The sequence below is a fragment of the Hyla sarda genome, chromosome 5 (genome assembly GCF_029499605.1).
Source record: "Hyla sarda isolate aHylSar1 chromosome 5, aHylSar1.hap1, whole genome shotgun sequence".
NCBI lineage: Eukaryota > Metazoa > Chordata > Amphibia > Anura > Hylidae > Hyla > Hyla sarda.
The window spans coordinates 141,662,766-141,689,752 of NC_079193.1; the positions used below are offsets into that span (position 1 = coordinate 141,662,766).

Here is a 26,987-nt window from a genome sequence, read left to right on the forward strand (position 1 = left end):
CATGACAATAAAAGATGTTGCGTTACAAGGGCCGATAGATGCCGATGGAATAATACAATGATAATGTCCTGGCAGCAAAACAGGAAATCAAAGAAAACAAGATACATCAAGGAACATAGACAGCAAGGGGGGTCCCAAGACTCCAACAAACCCTGCAGTGCAGAAATTAGCGACCAGAACTGAAATGAAAGCTAACTGCCCAGGGATCCCAGCCAGTTAACCAATTCAGCAAAAATCCTCAGCCTCCTCCCCTCTCCACCCCCAAACTAAGTTGCGCAAATGACACCTAAAAGGCACTGCCCTCTCCCGACTTCCAAGGGATTGCACAACGGAGTAGCAAGAAAGATATAGGTTGAAAATGAACTTAAGCATCTGGTAAATGCAAAGCACCAAAAGTACCCTTAAGCGCTTCGATATTATACCAGGTGGTATGCCGAAAGGGACGAACAATATCTGCTATCCCTTGAGAGTCAAAGTGAGATGCAATAAATGAACACCATTTCTTAAAAAAATATCTTCGTGCCCAAGTCCCTGTGTCTCTCTGCATCCAACCTGTCAACCCCCATGAAAACTTTTAGTTGAGAGATGAGCATTGGCAAATCTGGAGTATTTGTTTCCAACCACATGTTATATAAACATCTCAGGGCAGCTAGGAGCACAACATTTATTGAGGGACCCTATCTACCCCCCCCCCCCCCGATGCGCACAATTGGTGGAATAGTAGTGTCTGAGGCGTGAAAGGGAGCTGCACTTTACAATTGTCTCAAATATAGGCACACACCCTACGCCAATAGTCAGCAGTGAATGGGCAGTCTCATACCGCATGATAGAGATTTGTGAGCGGTGTCTGGCATTTTGGGACACTGTGTGATTCTATCTGGAAAGGTTGACGTAGGAAGGATATTGAATCCATATAGAGCCGCATGCGCCATTTTGAAATAGGTCTCCCGCCACCTTTTATTAATGAAATTTTTACGGACCACCCCCCAACCTGCTAGAATTGTGGCTGCAATGCTGTCGTCTCCCATCCACTGCTCCAAAGTGTGGAGAATCTTCTCTGGATCTACTTTGTAAAGACGAGTATGGAAAGAGAGGTAGAGTGTAGATATAGTCGCCCTCCTCGGTGCATCTCCCACAATGTTGTCCAAGGCGTGAATGGGTGCCTCCCGTGTGAGATCCCTAAGTCTGGATGTGCAGAATGTATATACCTGATTGGCATGTAGTATGTGGGAGTTGAAAAGAGGTGAGCATTTCCCCCGGAGTGAGCCACCTGCGGTCCTCCGTATGTATTACAGTTGTCACTCCCCTAGTACCCCAATGGTGCAGCCAGGAGAAGGATCTACACTGAGGAAAGTATGGATGGTCAAGCAAAGGCATTATTTTTGAGAGAAGGAAAGGGAGGCCAAAGATCTTCCGCACCTCCTTCCACGCCATGATGGTGACCCTGAGCAACGTTGACCCCTTGACTGTAGCAGGCAGTTTAGCGTAAGATTTGAGTAGAAGGCCGAGCCATGAAGCCAGTCCATCATGTGGCGGAATAGACAAGCTATATTATATCTCCTGACATTCGTAAAATTTACTTACCTCTCCGTTTTGCCCAGCATGAATTCTTTGCAACGCAATTCTGGGACGCTTGCCTTGCTACAGGAAACGGGTGAAAGCTGAATTGAGGCGCTGGACATCATCATGTTTTAGTAGAAGCGGGAGAGTTTGTAAGGAGTATAATAAACGTGGGAAACTAATCATTTTAATTAGGTGGCATCGCCCCAGAAAAGAAAGCGTAAGTTTTCCCACCACTTCAATTCTGCGAAAAGCCGCTTAAAAAGAGGGACATAATTCAGGGAGTAAAGCATGTCAGTCGTTCGTTCAATATGAATTCCCAGATAAGTGATAAATGAAGTAGTCACCTCTACTACCATATCTCTCCCTCCAGTATCTCCCGTGTAGGTGTCGCTCCCAGGGTCAGTAGTACACTTTAGAGGCATTTATTTTGTAGCCAGTAAACCTACCTACTCTCATCAAAAAAGTCGAGTATCTTGGGTACTGCCTCTCTCGGGTTGTTAAGGTAAAGGAGAATGTCATCAGCAAACAGATAGTTTTATTTCCTGGGAGCCTACCATAATGCCCCTATACAGGTTTGTGGACATTAGGGAATACGCCAAATGTTCGATCGCCAAGTCGAACGGTAAGGGAGACAGAATAGTCGTCCAGGTGCAGGTGTCGCCAAGAGTCCGTCAACCCGATCAGAGTTAGAAAAGGAGGGCATACTATGTCGCTGTGGTGCACAGATAGTGTTTGCAGAGAGGAACTTTTGCAATCAATAAGTGGATCTACCACTGAGTTTAGGTCCCCACCCAAGATTGTGAACGGCCCGGCCGTTCATTGAACAGTATCTGCTAGGGAAGTAAAAAAGGAATGATTATCACCATTAGGGGCATATACATTATAAATACTATAAGTGTCGCCATTATGCTCAAGCTGCACCTGAGACAGACGGCCTTCCGCATCTCTCTCAATAGAGAGTAGGCAATGTGCGAACGATTTATGAAACAGAGTCAATACTCCAGCTTTGGCCTCTGCCGGTGAGCCCAAGTCCTTACCCACCCAGAGTTTCTGCATTCTTGAAAAGTCTGCCTCCTCAATGTGGGTCTCTTTTAGGAGAACCACATCAGGACGCAAATGTTTCAGAAAGCGCAGAAGTTTAATCCTCTTTTGAGGAGACCTCAGCCCCTTTACGTTCCAAGAAATCATTCTACACATACAGTCATGGCCGTAAATGTTGGCACCCCTGAAATGTTTCTAGAAAATGAAGTATTTCTCACAGAAAAGGATTGCAGTAACAAATGTTTTGCTATACACATGTTTATTCCCTTTGTGTGTGTTGGAACTAAAAAAAAAAAAAGGGAGGAAAAAAAGCAAATTGGACATAATGTCACACCAAACTCCAAAAATGGGCTGGACAACATTACTGGCACGCTTTCAAAATTGTGGAAAGATAAGATTGTTTCAAGCATGTGATGCTCCTTTAAACTCACCTGGGGCAAGTAACAGTTGTGGGCAATATAAAAATCACACCTGAAAGCAGATAAAAAGGAGAGAAGTACACTTAGTCTTTGCATTGTGTGTCTGTGTGTGCCACACTAAGCATGGTCAACAGAAAGAAGGGAAGAGAACTGTCTGAGGACTTGAGAACCAAAATTGTGGAAACATATCAATAATCTCAAGGTTACAAGTCCATCTCCAGTGATCTAGATTTGCCTTTGTCCACAGTGCGCAACATTATCAAGAAGTTTGCAACCCATGGCACTGTAGCTAATCTCCCTGGGCGTGGACGGAAGATATAAATTGATGAAAGGTGTCAACGCAGCCCCAAACAAGTTGCAAAGATATTCAAGCTGTCCTGCAGGTTCAGGGAGCATCAGTGTCAGCACAAACTATCCGTCAACATTTAAATGAAATGAAATGCTATGGCAGGAGACCCCACTGCTGACACAGAGACACAAAAAAGCAAGACTACATTTTGCCAAAATGAACTTGAGTAAGCCAAAATCCTTCTGGGAAAACGTCTTGTGGACAGATGAGACCAAGATAGAGCTTTTTGGTAAAGCACATCATTCTACTGTTTACTGAAAACGGAATGAGGCCTATTAAGAAAAGAATACAGTACCTACAGTGAAATATGGTGAAGGTTCAATGATGTTTTGGGTTGTTTTGCTGCCTCTGGCACTGGGTGCCTTGAATGTGTGCAAGGCATCATGAAATCTGAGGATTACAAACGGATTTTGGGTCACACTGTACAGGCCAGTTTCAGAAAGCTGGATTTTGGGTCTTCCAGCAGGACAATGATCCCCAACCATATGTCAAAAAGCACCCAGAAATGGATGGCAACAATGTGTTGGAGAGTTCTGAAGTGGCCAGCAATGAGTCCAGATCTAAATCCCATTGAACACCTGTGGAGAGATCTTAAAATTGCTGTTGGAAAAAAGGCGCCCTTCCAATAAGAGACCTGGAGCAGTTTGCAAAGGAAGAGTGGTCCAACATTCCAGCTGAAAGGTGTAAGAAGCTTATTGATGGTTGTAGGAAGCGACTGATTTCAGTTATTTTTTCCAAAGGGTGTGCAACCAAATATTAAGTTATGGGTGCCAATAATTTTGTCCAGCCCATTTTGGGAGTTTGTGTGACATTATGTCCAATTTGCTTTTTTCCTCCATTTTTGGTTTAGTTCCAATACACAATACAAAGGGATAAACATGTGTATAGCAAAACATGTTACTGCAATCCTTTTCTGTAAGAAATGCTTAATTTTTTTTGAAAAATTTCAGGGGTGCCAACATTTATGGCCATGACTGTAATTCACGACAGCCCCCAGAGCGGAAAAGAAGAGCGAGGAGGAGACGCCCACAAGAAAAGACTTCCACTGCTGGTGAAAAGATTGAGAATTGGAAGCCCAGGCGGAAAATGATAGAGAAGAGAAAGGATGATCCAGTAAAACATAAAAAAAAAAAAAATAACCAGAATGATAAATGAAAACACATAGTGGTGCCCAGTATGGAGGAAGGGCAACCACCAATCGTGTAATAGACCTCACTTTTTCGGGCGCATGTGGAGATCAGATCCCCCACCCCAGGCCCCCCTTTAAAATACAGCTATACTGTAGCGTTCCGATCCATTGGTAGTCTAGGATAAACAGCCCCCCCCCCCCCCGGACAAGATAGAAAAGTACACTTGACAAGACAGAACAGAATTACTCTCCCACCTGGAGACAATGGAGGTTAATACATCAAACTCGGAATGCCTCTACATCCACTTGTATGGTGGGACAGAAAGCAGGTGAACAGAAGGTCAAACAGATGCTATCTTAGCAGATATCTTAGTAACAAATCCTCCCCTCGGGAGCAGATCAATGAGGAATATATAACAACTTAGCTCCTTTTCTAGAGATATGTCTCCCCCGGACTAACAATAATCAAGACTAAGCAGTTGAGAACTGTTAAATACTGGGCTCCCCCAGTTGCTAAAAAGGAGCACAACAGTCACTAGATAATACTAAGTTTGAGGAGGTTGATCTGCTGCGACTCCCCGCCAGTTTCCTCTGTTTCCTAGTGTCTTCAGCAGAGCCTGGATGACTATCTCTGCGTCTGAAGAGCCTGGAGGAGGTGTCACTCCGTCCCTTAGGTGATAGAGAGCGTCGATGAGGGGAACGGGGGTGAGGAGGAGGACCTGGTTCCGTCAGAAGATCCCGAAGAGCCGCAGAGCAGACGGTGATTGATGAGAGGTGAAGGTCCCATCCGAACGGAAAACTTTCAGGGTTGCCAGGTATTGCAGTTGGAAGCTTTTCTTCGCTTTGTAAAGTTCCGTGCAGGATTTCCCATAAGCTCGCCTCCACTTGGCAAGTTCAGCTGATAAATCTTCAAAGAGCAGTATTTTTCTATTGCGGAAAGTAAGTGGGGCAGTGCAACGTCGAAAGGACTTGAGAAGCTCCACCTTGTCATTATAGTCAAGCAACTTGAAGATAACTTTTCTTGGTATGCCTGCGGAGCCAGGGTGGGAATGAGAGTCAGCTGCAGGCCCTCGCCCCAGTCGATGTGCTCTTTCCACCTGACATTTATGCTGGCAGGTCGTTCTAACAGAAACCTTGAAGATCAGATGGACGAAGGGATTCACTTACCCCCACCAAGCGCAGGTTATTGCGGCAAGAGCGGTTCTCTAAGTCCTCCAATTTTTCACTAACATAACAGTTTCTGACTGCCTCAGTCTAGTAGCAAGGCCACTGTTCTCATCCTCCAAAGCAATAATTCGTTTTTCTACCTCATCCAATCTGCCAGCATGAGTCCCCAATTCTGACTGGATATGTGTTAGTATATAATGTATGGTATTCTCCAGCGTCTGTTGAATGGTAGGAATAATCAACTTGACCAGCGCTGTCGCCAAGGATTGCAGGTCCATGGGTGTGGATAGCAATATGTCCGCCGCTGCAGCGACTGCTTGTCGTGGAAACTGAGGGAGCATGCGTGAAGACCCCTCTTCAGGCGTGAATATTGGTTGGTTCCAAGATACTTCCATAGCAGCCTGAGATACGATGCCCCTGCGGGAGACTGGGTCAGTTCTGTAGTAGAATTGTGAGCCGCTGTGGCAGAGCCCTGCCGTTGTGTACCTTTGTGGAGGAATTTCTCCATCTTGAGCAGAGGGAGTGTCCACTTAATAGGCAGAGGGTACAACAGGTATAAAAAAAACTCTGCTAGGTGTCACCCTGATATTAGGGCAAATAGTGGGGAAAACTATGTAGAGCTGGAAGAAATGTGCAGCTGCAATCTACAGCTGGGCTATGTGCAGCAGAGGGATGGAGAGACTTGTAAGGTGAGGGGCACTGGAGATGTAGTATCCCCTCACTGTTCCTCTTGTAGCATGGCTGGGGCTGAGAAAATGGCCCCTTATGCAATGTGGGGCCGCCGAGTACAGTCCTCCTGACCAGACCCCTGGGTGACTCACCGCATGCAGACCCAGTCTGCAGCCTCCCGGCGAGTAGAGTGGTGCCAGGAGGAACATCCCACCGTGTGCGGGGATCACAGGCCTTCTGCCGCCTGCCAGGGAAGATGGCCGCTGTGTGGAGGAGCGCAGGAGCCGTGCTGCAACGGGGCACCACACGGATCTACGGTACTGCTGCTGGATCTCTGGTGGAGATGTGGCAGTTCCCGGGGCCCTCAGGAGTGACAGCGGGGAGGCTGAGTTGTGGCAGTCGGTCTTCGGTGCGGGTATGGGGCCCGGGACATGGGGAGCTCTGTCTCCCTGCTTTTCACATACCCGCGCCGGAACCTGAAGTTCAAACCTCCCTTTTTGTGATGGGATGGCGGCATTGGTTATCGGCCAGAGTGGGCGGGAGAAAGCTTTGCACATACAGCAGCAGCCACTTCCAGTGCAGTTAACCCCTTCCCGACCTATGACATACCTGTACGTCATGGGTGGCAAGGTGTTCCCGACCCATGACATACAGGTACGTCATGAACATTTTTGCCGCTACTCGCGGCATCCCGCAGCGCCCGGAAAGATGGTGGCTATCACTGATAGCCAGCCATCTTACCATGCGACCATGGGGGGTTTCATCCCCCACCCCCACCAGTCAAATCTGACTAGCTGATAGCAGCATTTCGCTATCAGAATACTTAGCAGCGCGGTGTGTGAGTCCGGATCACGGGGATCGGGACACACACCGCTCTGCTAAGTGTCCCTGACCCGTCCCCCGGCGTCACTTATCCGGCCATGCGATGTCCCGAGCGGTCCCGACGGCGAGCGGCGGTCCCGGCGGCGCTGCGTCCCGGAGGTGAGTTTCCGGCAGCAGGGCGACATCTTTATTGGCAGCAGTGAGATCGCCGTAAAGCGATCTCACTGCTGCCTCTGGGAGTTTCAAAACTGCAACTCCCAGCATGCCCAAACAGCCTTTGGCTTTCTGGGCATGCTGGGAATTGTAGTTTTGCAACATCTGGAGGTCTTCAGTTTGGAGACCACTGTATAATGGTCTCCAATCTGTGCTCTTCCAGATGTTGCAAAACTACAAATCTCAGCATGCTCAGTCTGTCCAGGCATGCTGGGAGTTGTAGTTCTCTAACATCTGGAAGAGCACAGATTGGAGACCATTATACAGTGGTCTCCAAACGGTGGACCTCCAGATGTTGCAAAACTACAACTCCCAGCATGCCCAGACTGTCCAAGCATGCTGGAAGTTGTAGTTCGGCAACATCTGATCCTTCAGATATAGCCGAACTACAACTTCCAGCATGCCTGGGCAGTCTGGGCATGCTGGGAGTTGTAGTTTTGCAACAACTGGAGGCACACTAGTTGGGAAACATTGTCCGTTTCCTACCTCAGTGCCTCCAGCTGTTGCAATTGTTGCAAAACTATAACTCCCAGCATGCACTGACAGACCATGCATGCTGGGAGTTGTAGTTTTGCAACAGCTGGAGGCACACTGGTTTGGAAACACTAAGTTTGGTTGCAAAACACTTGAAAGTTTATTACTTAACTTAGTGTTTCCAAACCAGTGTTCCTCCAGCTGTTGCAAAACTACAACTCCCAGCATGCAAGGACAGCCAAAGGGCATGCTCGGAGTTTGCAACAGCTGGATGTTTGCCCCCTCCCCCCAATGTGAATGTACAGGGTACACTCACATGGGCGGAGGTTTACAGTGAGTGCTGCAAGTTTGAGATGGCGCAAACTTGCTGTGAACCTCTGCCCATGTGACTGTACCCTAAAAACACTACACTACACTAACACTAACCTAAAATAAAAAGTAAAAAACACTACATATACACATACCCCTACACAGCCCCCCTCCCCCCAAAAAATGAAAAACGTCTGGTACGCTACTGTTTCCAAAATGGAGCCTCCAGCTGTTGCAAAATAATAACTCCCAGTATTGCCGGACAGCCATTGACTGTCCAGGCATGCTGGGAGTTTTGCAACAGCTGGAGGCACCCTGTTTGGGAATCACTGGCGTAGAATACCCCTATGTCCACCCCTATGCAAATCCCTAATTCAGGCCTCAAATGCGCATGGCGCTCTCACTTTGGAGCCCTGTCGTATTTCAGGGCAACAGTTTTGGGACACATATGGGGTATCGCCGTACTCGGGAGAAATTGCCTTACAAATTTTGTGGGGCTTTTTCTTCTTTAACCCCTTATGAAAAGGTGAAGTTGGGGTCTACACCAGCATGTTAGTGTAAAAAAAAAATTTTTTTACACTGACATGCTGGTGTTGCCCTATACTTTTCATTTTCACAAGAGGTAAAAGGGAAAAAAGACCCTCTAAATTTGTAATGCAATTTCTCCCGACTACGGAGATACCCCATATGTGGGCGCAAAGTGCTCTGGGGGCGCACAACAAGGCCCAGAAGGGAGAGTGCACCATGTACATTTGAGGCGATTTGCACTGGGGTGGCTGATTGTTACATCAGTTCTGAAAAACGCAAAACAATAAATATCCATATGTGACCCCATTTTGGAAACTACACCCCTCACGGAATGTAATAAGGGGTGCAGTGAGCATTTACACCCCACTGGTGTATGACAGATTTTTGGAACAGTGGTCTGTGAAAATGAAAAATAAAATTTTTGATTTGCACAGTCCACTGTTTCAAATATCTGTCAAACGCCAGTGGGGTGTAAATGCTCACTGCACCCCTTATTAAATTACATGGGGGGTATAGTTTCCAAAATGGGGTCACATGTGGGGGGGGGGGTCCACTGTTCTGGCACCATAGGGGCTTCCTAAATGGGACATGCCCCCCAAAAACCCTTTCAGAAAAACTCACTGTCCAAAATCCCATTGTCGCTCCTTCCCTTCTGAGCCCTCTACTGCGCCCGCCGAACACTTTACATACACATATGAGGTATTTCCTTACTCGAGAGAAATTGGGTTACAAATTTTAGGGTGATTTCTCTCCTTTTACCCCTTGTAAAAATTCAAAAATTGGGTCTACAAGAAAATGCGAGTGTAAAAAATGAAGATTTAGAATTTTCTCCTTCACTTTGCTGCTATTCCTGTGAAACACCTAAAGGGTTAAAACACTTACTGAATGTCATTTTGAATACTTTGGGGGGTGCAGTTTTTATAATGGGGTCATTTATGGGGTATTTCTAATATGAAGACCCTTAAAATCCACTTCCAATCTGAACTGGGCCCTGAAAAATTACGATTTTGAAAATCTTGAGAAAAATTGGAAAATTGCTGCGGAACTTTGAAGCCCTCTGGTGTCTTTCAAAAGTAAAAACTTGTCAATTTTTTATGCAAACACAAAGTAGACACAGTAATTTATTTGGAATATCCATTTTCCTTTCAAGCAGAGACTTTCAAAGTTAGAAAAATGCTAAATTTTCAAAATTTTCATGAAATTTTTAGATTTTTTTTACCAAGAAAGGAGGCAAATATCAGTGAAATTTTACCAATAACATAAAGTAGAATGTGTCACGAAAAAACTATCTCGGGATCAGATTGATAAGTAAAAGCATTCCAGAGTTATTAATGTTTAAAGTGACAGTGGTCAGATTTTCAAAAAATGCCCAGGTCATGAAGGGGTTAAAGGAGTATTCCAGGAAAAAAAAAACTTTTTTACATATATCAACTGGCTCCAGAAAGTTAAACAGATTTGTAAATTACTTCTATAAAAAAATCTTAATCCTTTCAGTACTTATGAGCTTCTGAAGTTAAGGTTGTTCTTTTCTGTCTAAGTGCTCCCTGATGACACCTGTCTCGGGAAACGCCCAGTTTAGAAGAGGTTTGATATGGGGATTTGCTTCTAAACTGGGCGTTTCCCGAGACAGGTGTCATCAGAGAGGACTTACACAGAAAAGAACAACCTTAACTTCAGAAGCTCATACGTACTGAAAGGATTAAGATTTTTTAATAGAAGTAATTTACAAATCTGTTTAACTTTCTGGAGCCAGTTGATATATAAAAAAAAGTTTTTTCATGGATAACCCCTTTAACTTTTTGGGGATGGAGCCCATTATAACCCTAAGGACGGGAGCATTTATTGCAATTCTGACCACTGTCACTTTAAGCATTAATAACTCTGGGATGCTTTTACCTTTCATTCTGATTCTGAGATTGTTTTTCTGATTCTTAGATTGTTTTTTTGTTAGTGGTAATTTTTTGTCGATACTTGCATCATTTCTTGGTGAAAATTCCAACATTTGATGATAAAAAAGGAAAATGTTCCATTTTTCAAACTTTGAAGCTCTCTGCTTGTAAGGAAAACATACATCCCGAATAAATTATATATTGATTCGCAAATACAATATGTCTACTTAATGTTTGCATCATAAAGTTGACATGTTTTTACTTTTTGAAGACATCAGAGGGCTTCAAAGTTCAGCAGCATTTTTCCAATTTTTCAAAAAATTTTCTAAATCTGAATTTTTCAGGGTCCAGTTCAGTTTTGAAGTGGATTTGAAGAGCCTTCATATTAGAAATACCCCATAAATTACCCCATTATAAAAATTGCACCCATCAAAGTAATCAAAATAACATTCAGAAAGTTTGTTAACCCTTTAGGTGTTTCACAGGAATAGCAGCAAAGTAAAGTAGAAAATTCAAAATCTTAATTTTTTACACTCGCATGTTCTTGTAGACCCAGTTTTTGAATTTTTACAAGGTGTAATAGGAGAAAAAGCCCGCCAAAATTTGTAACCCAATTTCTCGAGTAAGGAAATACCTCAGGTGTTCAGAGGGCACAGTAGAGGGCACAGAAAGGAAGGAGCGGCAATGGGATTTTGGAGAGTACATTTTCCTGACATGGTTTTTGAGGGGCATGTCACATTTAGGAAGCCCCTATTTGCCAGAACAGCAAAAAAAAAAAAAACACATAGCATACTATTTTGGAAACTACACCCCTCAAGGCACGTAACAAGGGGTCCAGTGAACCTTAACACCCCACAGGTTTTTGACGACTTTCCGTTAAAGTCGGATATGTAAATGGAAAAAAAAAATTTCACTAAAGTGCAGTTTTCCCCCCCCCAAATTTACAATTTTTACAAAGGATAATGGGAAAAAATGCCCCCCAAAATTTGTAACCTCATCTCTTCTGAGTATGGAAATACCCCATGTTAGGGCGTAAAATGCTCTGCGGGCGAACTACAATGCTCAGAACAGAAGGAGTCACATTTGGGTTTAGGAAAGCAAATTTTGCTGAAATGGTTTTTGGGGGGCATGTGGCATTTAGGAAGTCCCTATGGTGCCAGAACTGCACAAAATACCCACAAGGCATACTATTTTGGAAATTACACCCCTCAAGGAACGTAACAAGGGGTACAGTGAGCCTTAAAACCCCACAGGTGATTGACGAACTTTCGTTAAAGTTGGACGGGAAAATGAAAAATTTGATTTTTAACACTGAAATGCTGGTGTTACCCAAAACTTTTCATTTTCACAAGGAGTAATAGTAGAAAATGCCCCACAAAATTTGTAACCCCATTTCTCTCAAACAAGGAAATACCTCATATGTGTATGTAAAGTGATCTGTGGGTGCACTAGAGGGCTCAGAAAGGAAGGAGCAACATTGGGCTTTTGAAGAGCGAATTTTGCTGAAATGGTTTCTGGGGGCATGTCGCATTTAGGAAGCCCTCATGATGCCAGAACAGTAAAAAAAAAAAATAAAACACATGGCATACTATTTTGGAAACTACACCCCTCACAGAACTTAATAATGGGTGCAGTGAGCATTTACACCCCACTGGCATTTGACAGATCTTTGGAACAGTGGGCTGTGCAAATGAAAAATTACATATTTCATTTTTACGGATGACTGTTCAAAAAATCTGTCAGACACCTGTGGGGCGTAAATGCTCACTGTACCCCTTGTTACATTCCGTGAGGGGTGTAGTTTCCAAAATGGGGTCACATGTGTAGGGGGTCCACTGTTCTGGCACCATGGGAGCTTTGTAAACACACATAGTCTTCAATTCCAGCCTAATTCTCTCTCAAAAAGCCCAATGGCGCTCCTTCTCTTCTGAGCATTGTAGTTCGCCCGCAGAGCACTTTACTTCCACATATGGGGTATTTATATACTCAGAAGAAATGGGGTTACAAATTTTGGGGGGCTTTTTTCCTATTACCCCTTATGAAAATGAAAAATTTGGGGTAACGCCAGCATTTCAGGGAAATTTTTTATTTTTTATTTTCATGTCCAACTTTAACGAAAATTTGTCAAAGACCTGAAGGGTGTTAAGGCTCACTATACCGCTTATTACGTTCCGTGAGGGGTGTAGTTTCCAAAATGGGGTCCCATGTGGGTGTTTTTTTTTTTTTTCGTTCATGTCAGAACCGCTGTAACGATCAGCCACCCCTGTGCAAATCACCAATTTAGGCCTCAAATGTACATGGCGCTCTCTCACTTCTGAGACACCTAGTTCGTCCGTAGAGCATTTTATGTACACATATGGGGTATTTCCGTACTCAGAAGAAATTGTGTTACAAATTTTGAGGGTCATTTTCTCCTTTTACCTCTTGTGAAAATGAAAAGTATGGGGCAACACCAGCATTTTAGTGTAAACATTTTAAATTTTTTTTACACTAACATGCTGGTGTAGCCCCCAACTTTACCTTTTCATAGATTTGTAGTGCAATTTCTCCCGAGTACGGAAATACTCCATATGTGGCCCAAAACTGTTGCCTTGAAATACGATAGGGCTCTGAAGTGAGAGAGTGCCATGCGCATTTGAGGCCTAAATAAGGAATTTGAAATAGGGGCGGACCCGGTTACCAACAGTAAAACCCTACAGCAGTGTTTCCCAAACAGGGTGCCTCCAGCTGTTGCAAGACTCCCAGCCTTCCAGGACAGTCTATGGCTGTCCGGTAATACTGGGAGTTGTGGTTTTGCAACAGCTGGAGGCTCCCTTTAGGAAACACTGCCGTATGTGACTTTTTTCGACGACATATAAGGGGGTGTATATGTAGTGTTTTACTTTTTATTATTTGGTAGTGTAGTGGAGTGTTTTTAGGGTACATTCACACAGGCGGAGATTGACAGTAAGTTTTCCGCTGGGAGTTTGAGCTGCAGCAAAAAATTTGCCGCAGCTCAAACTTATAGAAGGAAACCCACTGTAAACCCGCCCATGTGAATGTGTCCTGTACATTCACATGGGGGGGGGGGGGCACCCCAAACCTTCAGCTGTTAAAAAACTACAACTCCCAGAATGCACTGACAGACTGTACATGCTGGGAGTTGTAGTTTTACAACAGCTCTAGGCACACTGGTGGGGAACCACTGAGTTAGAAAACAGACTCTAGCTCAGTGATTCCGACCAATGTGCCTCCAGCTGTTGCAAAACTACAACTCCCAGCATGTATGGCATGTCAGTGCATTCTGAGAGTTGTAGTTTTTCAACAGCGCGAGGCACATGGGTTGGAATCACTGAGTTAGGAAACAGACTCTAGCACAGTGTTTCCCAACCAGTGTGCCTACAGCTGTTGCAAAACTACAATTCCCAGCATGGACAGACAGTCAGGGATGCTGGGCGTGTAGTTCTGCAATATCTGGCCCTTCAGATGTTGCAGAACTACAACTCCCAGCATGCCTGGACAGTCTGGGCATGCTAGAAGTTGTAGTTATGCAACAACTGGGGAAGAACAGTTTGGAGACCGCTAAGTAGTGGTCTCCAAACTGTAGCCCTCCAGATGTTGCAAAACTACAACTCCAAGCATGCCCAGACTGTCCAGGCATGCTGGGAGTTGTAGTTCTGCAACATATGAAAGGCCAGATATTGAAGAACTACATGCCCAGCATCCCTGACTGTCTGGCCATGCTGGGAATTGTAGTTTTGCAACATCTGGAGGGCTACAGTTTAGAGACCACCTTATAGTGGTCTCCAAACTGTGCCTCTTCAGATGTTGCAAAACTACAACTCCCAGCATGCCCAGACAGTCAGTGCATGCTGAAAGTTGTACTTTTGCAACATCTGGAGGACCACAGTTTAGCGACCACTACACAGTGGTCTCCAAACTGTGACCCTCCAGATGTTTTGCAAAACTACAACTCCCAGCATGCCCAGACAGCCTTTGGCTGTCTGGGCATGCTGGGAGTCGTAGTTTTGCAGCTTTTAGAAGGCCACAGTGAAGATCACTTACCGCTATCTTCACTGCAGCCTTCTCCGCCGCACTTTCCGGCCACGGCTCCTCCTGCTGCCGCCGCTGCTCGTGGATGCCACCTCTCCCGCCTCCACCGGTCCGGGTAAGTCGATCATTCTTATTTTCCGGTCTGAATTGACCAGCGATTTGCTGCGATCGCAGACATGGGGGATCTCAGGACCCCCCTAGGCATTGCCACGGGATGCCTGCTGATAGATATCAGCAGTCATCCCGGTCCGATCACCGCCCGGTGAGCGGCAGTGATCGGAAATGCCGAGGGCGTATGGATACGCCCTCCGTCCTTAAGTGACGGGACGCGGGGGCGTATGCATACGCCCTCCGTCCCCAAGGAGTTAAGTAAAAAAAAAAAAAATCTCTGCTGCCCTGATTTTCACCTGGTAAGAAGCATTTTTTTGTTATATTCTCCTGGAATCTGAAAATAAATTTGAGTCATGCTCTATTATATGATCTATGTATGGAGTTATTGTCTGTAGAGGAGAATAGTTTCTTCCTATGGTACATGACAAATGATATGGTGGTACACAGTGTCCCTGAAATTCTACACACACCTTTATAGCTTCTTTCACATAGCTTTACCCATGCAATATGCTCACCTGAGCCCATGGTGCGGTGACCATTTGGAAAGTCTCATTCATTAAAGCAAGCAGGTCTAAAAAATCCTTATCCTCATAATCATAACGCTCTTCAAAGACAATGGAGCAGACAACATTGGATACAGCCAAACTTAACAAGAAAGTTGGGTCAAAGAAAGTTCCTATGAAAGTATAAAAATGTGTCATATGGATTACTCTTACAGTGTGCCAAAATAAATTATAATGGCAGAAATAATAGGTTAAAATAAGATTGTGAATGAAATTAAAGAATTTGCAATACCACTTCTTTTCTGGAACTCTTCTCCTAAACATCGTGCTTCCTCCTGTACACGTTCTTCTAAACTTCTCTTCCCCATTCCAAAATTTCTTAAAGTACTTATGGTGAACCTTCTCATTTGTTTCCACCTCTCTCCATTTGTGAATATCACCCCTGTATTATAAAAATAAATAAACTCATTTGGGTGTAATAATTTTGTGGAATCACAGATGTGTTATGAGACCGTAAAGGCTTACCATGGCCTTTAAAAACCATCTCTGGAATTGCAAGACTTGGTCGGTCACTGAACACTTCACCTTTCTCCATGTAAGCTTCTCTCAGTACATCATAACCATTTAGGATCAGCATCTTTTTAGGCCCTAAATATGCCATGGACACTGGGCCATATTTAGATCCAAACTAGAAAAAAAATCATATTTAATTGAGACAATTTAGAACATAGTTAGTTTAAAATGTTTTAAAAAGAAAAAGACACATTTAACCCCTTAAAAAAGTGATGTAAACGTACATTCTGATAACTAGTATTTAATGCACCATATGTAATCGAAAGCAGTTTCTGTGCTTGCATTCACTCATTGGACCACCCACAGCATGATCAATAGGGGACAATGAGTGAAAAATGTGTCTCCTCACCTGCCTCCTGACGCTCCCGGGATCTTCATGTATAGTCTGCCCACAGAGGTAGACTTTACAAGTACATCGCCAGTATCACTAATCAGTGCAATGCTAAAACATGGCACTGAACAGCAATAGCAATCCAAAGATAGCGATAAATAGTCCCCAATGGCCACTTTAAAAATAAATAGTAAAAAAAAGTTTTAGAAAAAAGTTTGTTTTTAAAAATCAATAAGCCCCTCCCCCCAAAATATAAATCACTAATGTTTCCCATTTTACAAGTGTAAAAACATTTCTAAACATATTTTTTAGTAAATGCTAAAACTAAAATATTAAAATATAATATGAATGATCCTGTACAATGTAAACGTTAAAATAAAAGTCCCAAATTGCTGATTTTTGGTGACATCAAATCCCACAAAAAGTGGAATAAAAAGTGATCAAAAGGTCATATATATGCAGAAGTACATATATATATTGATATAAACACTATATACACTGCTCAAAAAAAATTAAAGGAACACTAAGATAACACATCCTTGATCTGAATGAATAAACTAATCGGATTAAATACTTTCGTCTTTACATATTTTAATGTGCTGACAACAAGATCACACAATGGAAATCAAATGTATCAACCCATGGAGGTCTGGATATGGAGTCACACTCTAAATCAAAGTGGAAAACCACAGTACAGGCTGATCCGACTTTGATGTAATGTCTTTAAAACAAGTCAAAATTAGATTGTGTGGCCTCCTCGTGCCCGGATGACCTCCCTACAATGCCTGGGCATGCTAGTGATGAGGTGGTGGATGGTCTCCTGAGGCATGTCCTCCCAGACCTGGACTAAAGCATCCGCCAACTCCTGGACAGTCTGTGGTGCAACGAAGCGTTGGTGGATGGAGCGAGACATGATGTCCCAAATGTGCAAAATAGGATTCAGGTCTGGGGGCCAGTCCATAGCATCAATGCCATCCTCTTGCAGGAACTGCTGACACACTCCAGCCACATGAGGTCTAGCATTGTCTTGCATTAGGAGGAACCCAGGGCCAACCGCACCAGCATATGGTCTCACAAGGGGTCTGAGGATCTCATCTCAGTACCTAATGGCAGTCAGGCTACCTCTGGCGAGCACATATGGAGGGCTGTGCGGCCCCCACGACACACCATTACTGACCCACCGCCAAACTGGTCATGTCGGAGGAAGTTACAGTCAGCAGAACGTTCTCCATGGTGTCTCCAGACTCTGTTACATCTGTCACATGTGCTCAGTGTGAACATGCTTTCATCTGTGAAGAGCACAGGGTGCCAGTGGCGAATTTGTCAATCTTGGTGTTCTCTGGCAAATGCCAAATGTCCTGCACGATGTTGGGCTGTAAGCACAACCCCCACCTGTGGACGTCGGGCCCTCATACCACCCTCATGGAGTTTGTTTCTGACCGTTTGAGTGGACACATGCACATTTGTTGCCTGCTGGAGGTCATTTTGTAGGGCTCTGGCAGTGCTCCTCCTTGCACAAAGGCGGAGGTAGCGGTCCTGCTGCTGGCTTGTTTCCCTCCTACAGCCTCCTCCATGTCTCCTGATGTACTGGCCTGTCTCCTGGTAGCACCTCCCTGCTCTAAACACTATGCTGACAAACCTTTTTGCCACAGCTCGCATTGATGTGTCATCCTGGATGAGCTGCACTACCTGAGCCACTTGTGTGGATTGTAGACTCCATCTCATGCTACCACTAGAGTGAAAGCACCGCTAGCATTCAAAAGTGACCAAAACATCAGCCAGGAAGCATAGGAACTGAGAAATGGTCTGTGGTCACCACCTGCAGAACCACTCCTTTATTGGGGGTGTCTTGCTAATTTCCTATAATTTCCACCTGTTGTCTGTTCCATTTGCACAACAGCATGTGAAATTGATTGTCAATCAGAGTGGACAGTGTGATTTCACAGAAGTGTGATTGACTTGGAGTTACATTGTGTTGTTTAACCCCTTAAGGGCTGAGCGGTTTTAAGTTTTTGCGCTTTTGTTTTTTCCTCCTTACCTTTCAAAAATCATGACCCTTTCAATTTTGCACCTAAAAATCCATATGATGGTTTATTTTTTTGTGCCACCAATTCTACTTTGTAATGACATCAATCATTGTGCGCCAAAATTGAAGAAAAAACACCATTTTGTAATTTTTGGGGGCTTCCGTTTCTACGCAGTAAATTTTTCAGTAAAAATGAAACCTTATCTTTATTCTGTAAATCCATACGATTAAAATGATAACCTTCTTATATAAGTTTGATTTTGTTGCACTTCTGGAAAAAAAATCATAACTAAATGCAGGAAAATTTATACGATTAAAATTGTCATCTTCTGACCCTTATAACTTTTTTATTTTTCCGCGTATCGGGCGGTATGAGGGCGCACACCGATCTTTTACATTGATCAATGGTTTCTCATAGGAAACCATTGATCAATGATTCTGCCGCTTGACTGCTCATGCCTGGATCTCAGGCACTGAGCAGTCATTTGGCGATCGGACACCAGGAGTCCTACAGCTGTCCGCGATGCCGCAATTTCACCGTGGCGGTCCCAAACAGCCTCCTGAGCTAACCGGCAACATTTTACTTTCACTTTAGCCTTCCACTTTGAACGCCGCATCTAAAGGGTTAATAGCACGTGGAACTGCGATTAGCCACGGGTCCCAGCCATTGATAGAGGCCAGGTCCGACCCGCTGTGGCCCCACGTTATATAACAGGAGCGGACTCAGTACGTACAGGTACGCCCTGAGTCCTTAAGGGGTTTAGTGTTCCCTTTATATTTTTGAACAGTGTGTGTATATATATATATAGAGAGAGAGAATAGAATAGGGTAATTTTAAACTTATTTTATTAAAGCAGTGCAGGACAAAGCCAGGTTTTATTTTGTGTTTCTGTTTTTCATTTTAAGAGACATAGGGGGAGATTTATCAAAACTTATGCAGAGGAAAAGTTGCCCAGTTGCCCATAGCAACCAATCTGATCGCTTCTTTCATTTTTAACAAGGCCTCGGCAAAAATAAAGAAGCCATCTGATTGGTTGCTATGGGCAACTCAGCAACTTTTCCTTTGCACAGATTTTGATAAATCTCCCCCCATAATTATTTTATTTTTCTATCCATGGAGCCATATGAGTGTTGCTTTTTGTGAGACCAATTGTACTGTCGAATTGTAAAAAAAACAACATGCAGTTTTACAACTTTTGAAGGGTTTTGTTTTCATGTAGTATACGCTATGGTAAAATTGACATAATCTTTATTCTGTGGATCAATTTGATTAAAACAATACTCATATTGATAGTTTTTCTATCAATGTACTACTATTAAAAACAAACTTTTTTGTTTTGTAAACTTTTTAAGCAAAATAAGTAAAAATTTGTCCTAATCTGGCCTCTATAACTTTGTTTCCCTTATATTGGGCTGCATGAGGGCTCATTTTTGCGCAGTGATTTTTGTTTTGATGGATCTTTTTGAAAGCTTTTTATTGATTTTTTTCCTGACATATGATGAGACTAAAAATCAGCAACTCTGGCATATGGAATTTTTTCCATTTGCGTCACTCAGCCTGCGGGATGATATGTTAACATAAGTTCAGACATTTTCGCATACAGCGATTCCAGATACGTTTTTTTTTTGTATGGGAAAATAAGAGTGATTTATATTTTTATTGGAGAGGATGCCTTAATATACTGCTCAAAAAAATAAAAGGAACACTTAAACAACACAATGTAACTCCAAGTCAATCACACTTCTGTGAAATCACACTGTCCACTCAGGAAGCAACACGGATTGACAATCAATTTCACCTGCTGTTGTGCAAATGGAACAGACAACAGATGGAAATCATAGGCAATTAGCAAGACACCTCCAATAAAGGAGTGGTTCTGCAGGTGGTGACCACAGACCACTTCTCAGTTCCTATGCTTCCTGGCTGATGTTTTGGTCACTTTTGAATGCTGGCGGTGCTTTCACTCTAGTGGTAGCATGAGACGAAGTCTACAGCCCACACAAGTGGCTCAGGTAGTGAAGCTCTTCCAGTATGGCATATCAATGTGAGCTGTGGCAAGATTTGCTGTGTCTGTCAGCGTAGTGTCAAGAGCATGGGGGCGCTACCAGGAGACAGGCCAGTACAACAGGAGATGTGGAGGAGGCCGTAGGAGGGCAACAACCCAGCAGCCGGACCGCTACCTCCGCTTTTGTGCAAGGGGGAACAGGAGGAGCATTGCCAGAGCCCTGCAAAATGACCTCTAGCAGGCCACAAATGTGCATGTGTCCACTCAAATGGTCAGAAACAGACTCCATGAAGGTGGTATGAATGCCCAATGTCCACAGGTGGGGGTTGTGCTTAACAGCCCAACATCGTGCAGGATGTTTGGCATTTGCCAGAGAACACCAAGATTGGTAATTCGCCACTGGCGCCCTTTGCTCTTCACAGATGAAAGCATGTTCACACTGAGCACATGTGACAGAAGTGACAGAGTCTGGAGATGCCGTGTAGAACGCTCTGCTGCCTGCATCATCCTCCAGTATGACCGGTTTGGTGATGGGTCAGTAATGGTGTGGGGTGGCATTTCTTTGGGGGCCACACTGCCCTCCATGTGGTTGCCAGAGGTAGCCTGACTGCCATTAGATACCGAAATGAGATCCTCAGACCCCTTGTGAGACCATATGCTGGTGCGGTTTGCCCTGGGTTCCTCCTATTGCGAGACAGTGCTAGACCTCATGTGGCTGGAATGTGTCAGCAGTTCCTGCAAGAGCAAGGCGTTGATGCTAAGGACTGGCCCGCCCATTCCCCAGACCTGAATCCGATTGAGCACATCTGGGACATCATTTCTCGCTCCATCCACCAACTCCACCACAAACTTTCCAGGAGTTGGCGGATGCTTTAGTCACCTCATCAGGAGCATGCCCAGGCATTGTAGGGAGGTCATACGGGCACGTGGAGGCCACACACACTACTGAGCCTCATTTTGACTTGTTTTAAGGACATTACATCAAAGTTGGATCAGCCTGTAGTGTGGTTTTCCACTTTGATATTGAGTGTGACTCCATATCCAGACCTGCATGGGTTGATAAATTTGATTTCCATTGATCTCCATTGATCATTTTTATGTGATTTTGTTGTCAGCACATTCAGCTGTGTAAAGACGAAAGTATTTCATACGATTAGTTCATTCATTTAGATCTAGGATGTGTTATCTTAGTGTTCCCTTCATTTTTTTGAGCAGTGTACATTTGTAAAAACATTAAAAAAAATACCATTAATAGCAATCATTAGACTTCTATGTACTGTTCAGTACTATGTAATATCATAGTACTGATCAGTACTATCAGGGATCTTCTTGTATATCTTTGCTTCGGAGTATGCACAGGAAGATCGGCTATCTAGCCCACCTGAGGAAGGTGAGAGACCTCCAGTGGCCAATTGTGCTCATTAGACCCCTGAGGTTGCATGATCGTTTATGATTGCCATTATTGGCCATTATTGGTAAGTTTCCTGCTATGTAGTGCCATACATTTAAGGTGCATGCACTTAAGTGGATAAGGGTATTGACCCACAAAATAAGATTACATGTGATTTTTTCCATAAAGTGTACTACGTAAAAACAACCTCTCAAAATAGTTGTTTTCTTTCACTTTTGCCTCACAATTTTTTTTTGCATACATTTTATTGGAAAATAAAAGGTTTCATTACAAAGTACAATTTGTCTCTCAAAAACAAGTTCATATGGGTCTGTGAATGAAAACATAAGAAAGTTATGGCTTTTAAAAGGGGAGGAGGGAAAAACAAAAATGCAAAAAAGGAAATTGGCTGTTTCTTTAACCTCTTAATTATGCAGGGCGTACCTGTACGCCTTGCGCTCGGTCCCAGTATATAATGCGGGATCATGCCGTGACAGCCAGGACCCTGGGCTAATAGTGTTTTGCTCTGATCGTTGTGCCGTGCACTTTTAACCTTTTCGACGCGGCATTCAAAGTTGCTTGCCGCATCTAAAATGAAAGTAAACGCTTCCCAGCAGCTCAGTTGGGCTGATCGGGACCATCGTGGTGAAATTGCGATGTCCCGATCAGCTATAACACGAGCTGAGGTCCCCTTACCTGCCTCCGTCGCGTTCGGTCGGCGATTGATTGCGCCAAGCCTGAAATCCAGGCTTGAGCAATCGACCGCCGCTAACACTGATCTTTGCCGTGGCAATGATCTGTGTGTGAGATCGGTATGTGCAGTGTAATAGCCACTAGGGGGGCTATTACACTGCAAAAAAAAAGTGTGAAAAAAGTTAATAAAGATCATTTAACCCCTTCCCTAATAAAAGTAAGAATCACCCCCCTTTTCCCATAAAAAAAAAAAAAACTGTGTAAATAAACATATGTGGTATCACCGCATGCGGAAATGTCCGAACTATAAAAACATGTCATTAATTAAACCGTACGGTCAATGGCGTACGCGCCCAAAAATTCCAAAGTCCAAAATAGCATATTTTTGGTCACTTTTTATATCTTGAAAAAATGAATAAAGAGCGATCAAAAAGTCCAATCAATATAAAAATGGTACCGATAAAAACTGAGCCCTCATACCGGCCTATACGTGGAAAACTAAAGTCATAGGGGTCAGAAGATGACAATTTTAAACGTATACATTTTCTCGCATGTAGTTATTTTTTTTTTTTTTTTGAAGTAATACAAAATCAAACCTATATAAGTAGGGTATTATTTTAACAGTATGGACCTACAGATTAAAGATCAGATGTTATTTTTACCAAAAAATGCACTGCGTAGAAACGGAAGTCCCCAAAAGTTACAAAATGGCATTTTTCTTCAATTTTGTTGCACAATGAATTTTGTTTTCCCCTTCGCTGTGGATATTTTGGTAAAATGACTCATGTCAATGCAAAGTAGAATTGGTGGCGCAAAAAATAAGCCATAATATGGAATTTTAGGTGCATAATTGAATGCGTTATGATTTTTAGAAGGTGATGTGGAAAAAATGAAACAGCAAAAACAGAAAAACCCTGAGTCCTGTTGATCCATAGGAAGGCAAAAAAAACTTTTGGAATAAGATGCCAATTGCCACATACCAGGAGGAAAAACTGACTCTAAATATGGTAATCAGAATATTTATACCTATAAATCTAGTATCCATAAATTGTAATATATTTTTCAAGAAAAACATCCAGGCCTTCCTTGAACATGTTTATTAAGTCAGGCATCACAACATTATGCGGCAGAGAGATCCATAGTCTCACTGCTCTTACAGTAAAGAATCCCTGCCTGTGATGATGGTGCAACTTTCTTTTGTCTAAAAGTAGAGGATGCTCCCTTGTCATGGTTATCGGCCTAGGTATAAAAAGATCACTAGTAAGATCTCTGCACTGTGCATTCTTATATTTGTACGTTATGATTAAATTGCCCCTAAGACATCTTTTCTCCAAAGTGAATAACCCCTAGCTTGATAGCCTGTCTTGGCACTGTGATCCACCCATACCATTAATGACCTTGATGTGCCTCTTCATACCATTAATGACCTTGACATGCCTCTTTTGATGCATCCATTGACTTTATTAGCCTTGGCAGCTGCAAGTATTGAAATTCTACTCTGTAATCAATTTACAAAGTCATTAGGAAACCTATTGGGGGAGAGTTATCAAAACTCATGTAGAGGAGAAATGGTGTAGTTGCCTATAGAAAACTTATGAGATTGCTTCTTTCATTTTTAAAAAGACCTCTGAAAAATGAAAGCTGGAATCTGAAAGCTGGTTGCTATGGATAACTGCACCACTCTACCTCTACACAGATTTTACTAAATCTCCCCCATAGAAAAGAAGTGGACCTTTCTTAAGGGTGTATTCACACGTACAGTATCCTGCACATATCTGATGTGCAGGATTTTAAAGCTGCAAATTTTATGACTGAACACATCTCCAAATCTGCAGCATCAAATACTGTGCAGGATACTGTACGTGTGAATAGACCCTAAATCAGTTTCCTAGAATTGCGATGACAGATTTATTCAACTTTACATTGTTCACAGACCATACTATGCTACCACTAGACTCAATCGATTCCAACCAGACTATGTTGATAAATGGCCCAAATGCTCTTTTATATCTGCCGCATAAAAAGTATCACTGTTACTGACCTTAAAGGGGTACTCTGCCCCTAGACATCTTATCCCCTATCCAAAGGATAGGGGATAAGATGTCAGATCGCCGGGGTCCCGCTGCTGGGGACCCTGGGGATCGCCGATGCAGCACCCCGCTATCATTACTGCGCAGAGCGAGTTCGCTCCGCACGTAATGACGGGCAATACAGGGGCCGGAGCATCGTTACATCACGGCTCCGCCCCTCGTGTCGTCACGGCCCACCCCTGTCAATACAAGTCTATGGGAGGGGGCCCCTGCCATAGACTTGCATTAAGTTGACGGGCCGTGATGTCATGAGGGGCGGAGCCATGACGTCACGCTGCTCCTGCCCCTGTATCGCCTGTCATTACGCACAGAGCGAACTCGCTCTGTGCAGTAATGATGGCGGGGTGCCGCAGCGGCGATCCGCGGGGTCCCCAGCAGCGGGACCGCGGCGATCTAACATCTTATCGCCTATCCTTTGGATAGGGGATAAGATGTCTAGGGGCGGAGTACCCCTTTAAGAAAAAAGATAACATGTCAGTTTTACCACACAGCTAACGGTATGAAAAGAAAACCACTCCAAACTTTGTAGAATTTTTTTTTTCAATTTTACTCCTCAAGTATTTTTTTGTTTTTTGTTTAAGCTTTTCTGTATGTGAGTTTGGTTCAAAGACTTAATAAAGCAAGCTTTGTTTTATCCATACATCTGAAGTGCCGGACATTTCCTTCTTTATGCTAACCATTATATTTCTCTGCACAAAATGAAGCTTTGATATGACTGTGTGCATTAAACTTAACTAGGAAGATAAAAGCTTTGGATTATTACTTGTAAGAACAATGTAAGAACAACAAGCCAATATGCAGAACAACATAGTAAAGTCTGGAAATGCTATTAAATAAAGTATCCCACTGTATACTGTACAACTGCTAGCTGGCTCTTCCAGCATACCTTTTTTATTGGTGCCTTTAACCCCTTAACCCCTTAACGACACAGGACGTATATTTATGTCCTGCGCCGGCTCCCGCGATATGAAGCGGGATCGCGCCGCGATCCCGCATCATATCGCGTGGGTCCCGGCGCTAATCAACGGCCGGGACCCGCGGCTAATACCACACATCGCCGATCGCGGCGATGTGCGGTATTAACCCTTTAGAAGCGGCGGTCAAAGCTGACCGCCGCTTCTAAAGTGAAACTGAAAGTGACCCGGCTGCTCAGTCGGGCTGTTCGGGACCGCCGCGGTGAAATCGCGGCGTCCCGAACAGCTGATCGGACACCGGGAGGGCTCTTACCTGCCTCCTCGGTGTCCGATCGACGAATGACTGCTCCGTGCCTGAGATCCAGGCAGGAGCAGTCAAGCGCCGATAATGCTGATCACAGGCGTGTTAATGCACGCCAGTGATCAGCATAGGAGATCAGTGTGTGCAGTGTTATAGGTCCCTATGGGACCTATAACACTGCAAAAAAAAAGTTAAAAAAAAGTGTTAATAAAGGTCATTTAACCCCTTCCCTAATAAAAGTTTGAATCACCCCCCTTTTCCCATAAATAAAATAAAACAGTGTAAAAAAAATAAAAATAAACATATGTGGTATCGCCGCGTGCGTAAATGTCCGAACTATAAAAATATATCATTAATTAAGCCGTACGGTTAATGGCGTACGCGCAAAAAAATTCCAAAGTCCAAAAAAGCGTATTTTGGTAACTTTTTATAACATTAAAAAATGAATAAAAAGTGATCAAAAAGTCATATCAAAACAAAAATCATACCGTTAAAAACTTCAGATCACGGCGCAAAAAATGAGTCCTCATACCGCCCCGTACGTGGAAAAATAAAAAAGTTATAGGGGTCAGAAAATGACATTTTTAAACGTAAAAATTTTCCTGCATGTAGTTATGATTTTTTCCAGAAGTGCGACAAAATCAAACCTATATAAGTAGGGTATCATTTTAACCGTATGGACCTACAGAATAATGATAAGGTGTAATTTTTACCGAAATATGCACTGCGTAGAAACGGAAGCCCCCAAAAGTTACAAAATGGCGTTTTTTTTTCGATTTTGTCGCACAATGATTTTTTTTTCCGTTTCGCCGTGCATTTTTGGGTAAAATGACTAATGTCACTGCAAAGTAGAATTGGCAACGCAAAAAATAAGCCATAATATGGATTTTTAGGTGGAAAATTGAAAGGGTTATGATTTTTAAAAGGTAAGGAGGAAAAAACGAAAGTGCAAAAACGGAAAAACCCTGAGTCCTTAAGGGGTTAAGGACTCAGCCCACCTTAAGGACCTGAGCATTTTTTGCACATCTGACCACTGTCACTTTAAGCATTAATAACTCTGGGATGCTTTTACTTTTCTTTCTGACTCCAAGATAGTTTTTTTGTGACATATCCTACTTTGTGTTAGTGGTAAATTTTCGTCAATACTCGCATAATTTCTAATAAAAAGAAAATTATGCATTTTTTTTAACTTTGAAACTCTGCCTATAAGGAAAATGGACATCCCAAATCAATTATATATTGATTCACATATACAATATGTCTACTTTATCTTTGCATCATAAAGTTGACATGTTTTTTGTACTTTTGGAAGACATCAGAGAGCTTCAAAGTTCAGCAGCAATTTTCCAATTTTTCTCAAAATTTTCTAAATCTGACATTTTCAGGGACCAGTTCAGTTTTGAAGTGGATTTGAGGGGTCTTCATATTAGAAATACCCCATAAAT

The 26,987-nt window shown here is 43.3% G+C and overlaps 1 protein-coding gene across 1 annotated transcript in view; it reads right to left on the reverse strand.

Annotated features, from left to right (window-relative positions):
• LOC130273485 (cytochrome P450 2C23-like) overlaps positions 1-26,987 on the reverse strand; it is a 71,847-nt gene that overhangs the window by 42,547 nt on the left and 2,313 nt on the right. The window contains exons 2-4 of the mRNA XM_056520406.1: positions 15,744-15,906; positions 15,511-15,660; positions 15,231-15,391 (exon numbers count right to left, since the gene is read on the reverse strand). Of these exons, the coding sequence (XP_056376381.1) occupies positions 15,231-15,391; positions 15,511-15,660; positions 15,744-15,906 (474 nt within the window). The remainder of the gene's footprint in view (positions 1-15,230; positions 15,392-15,510; positions 15,661-15,743; positions 15,907-26,987) is intronic.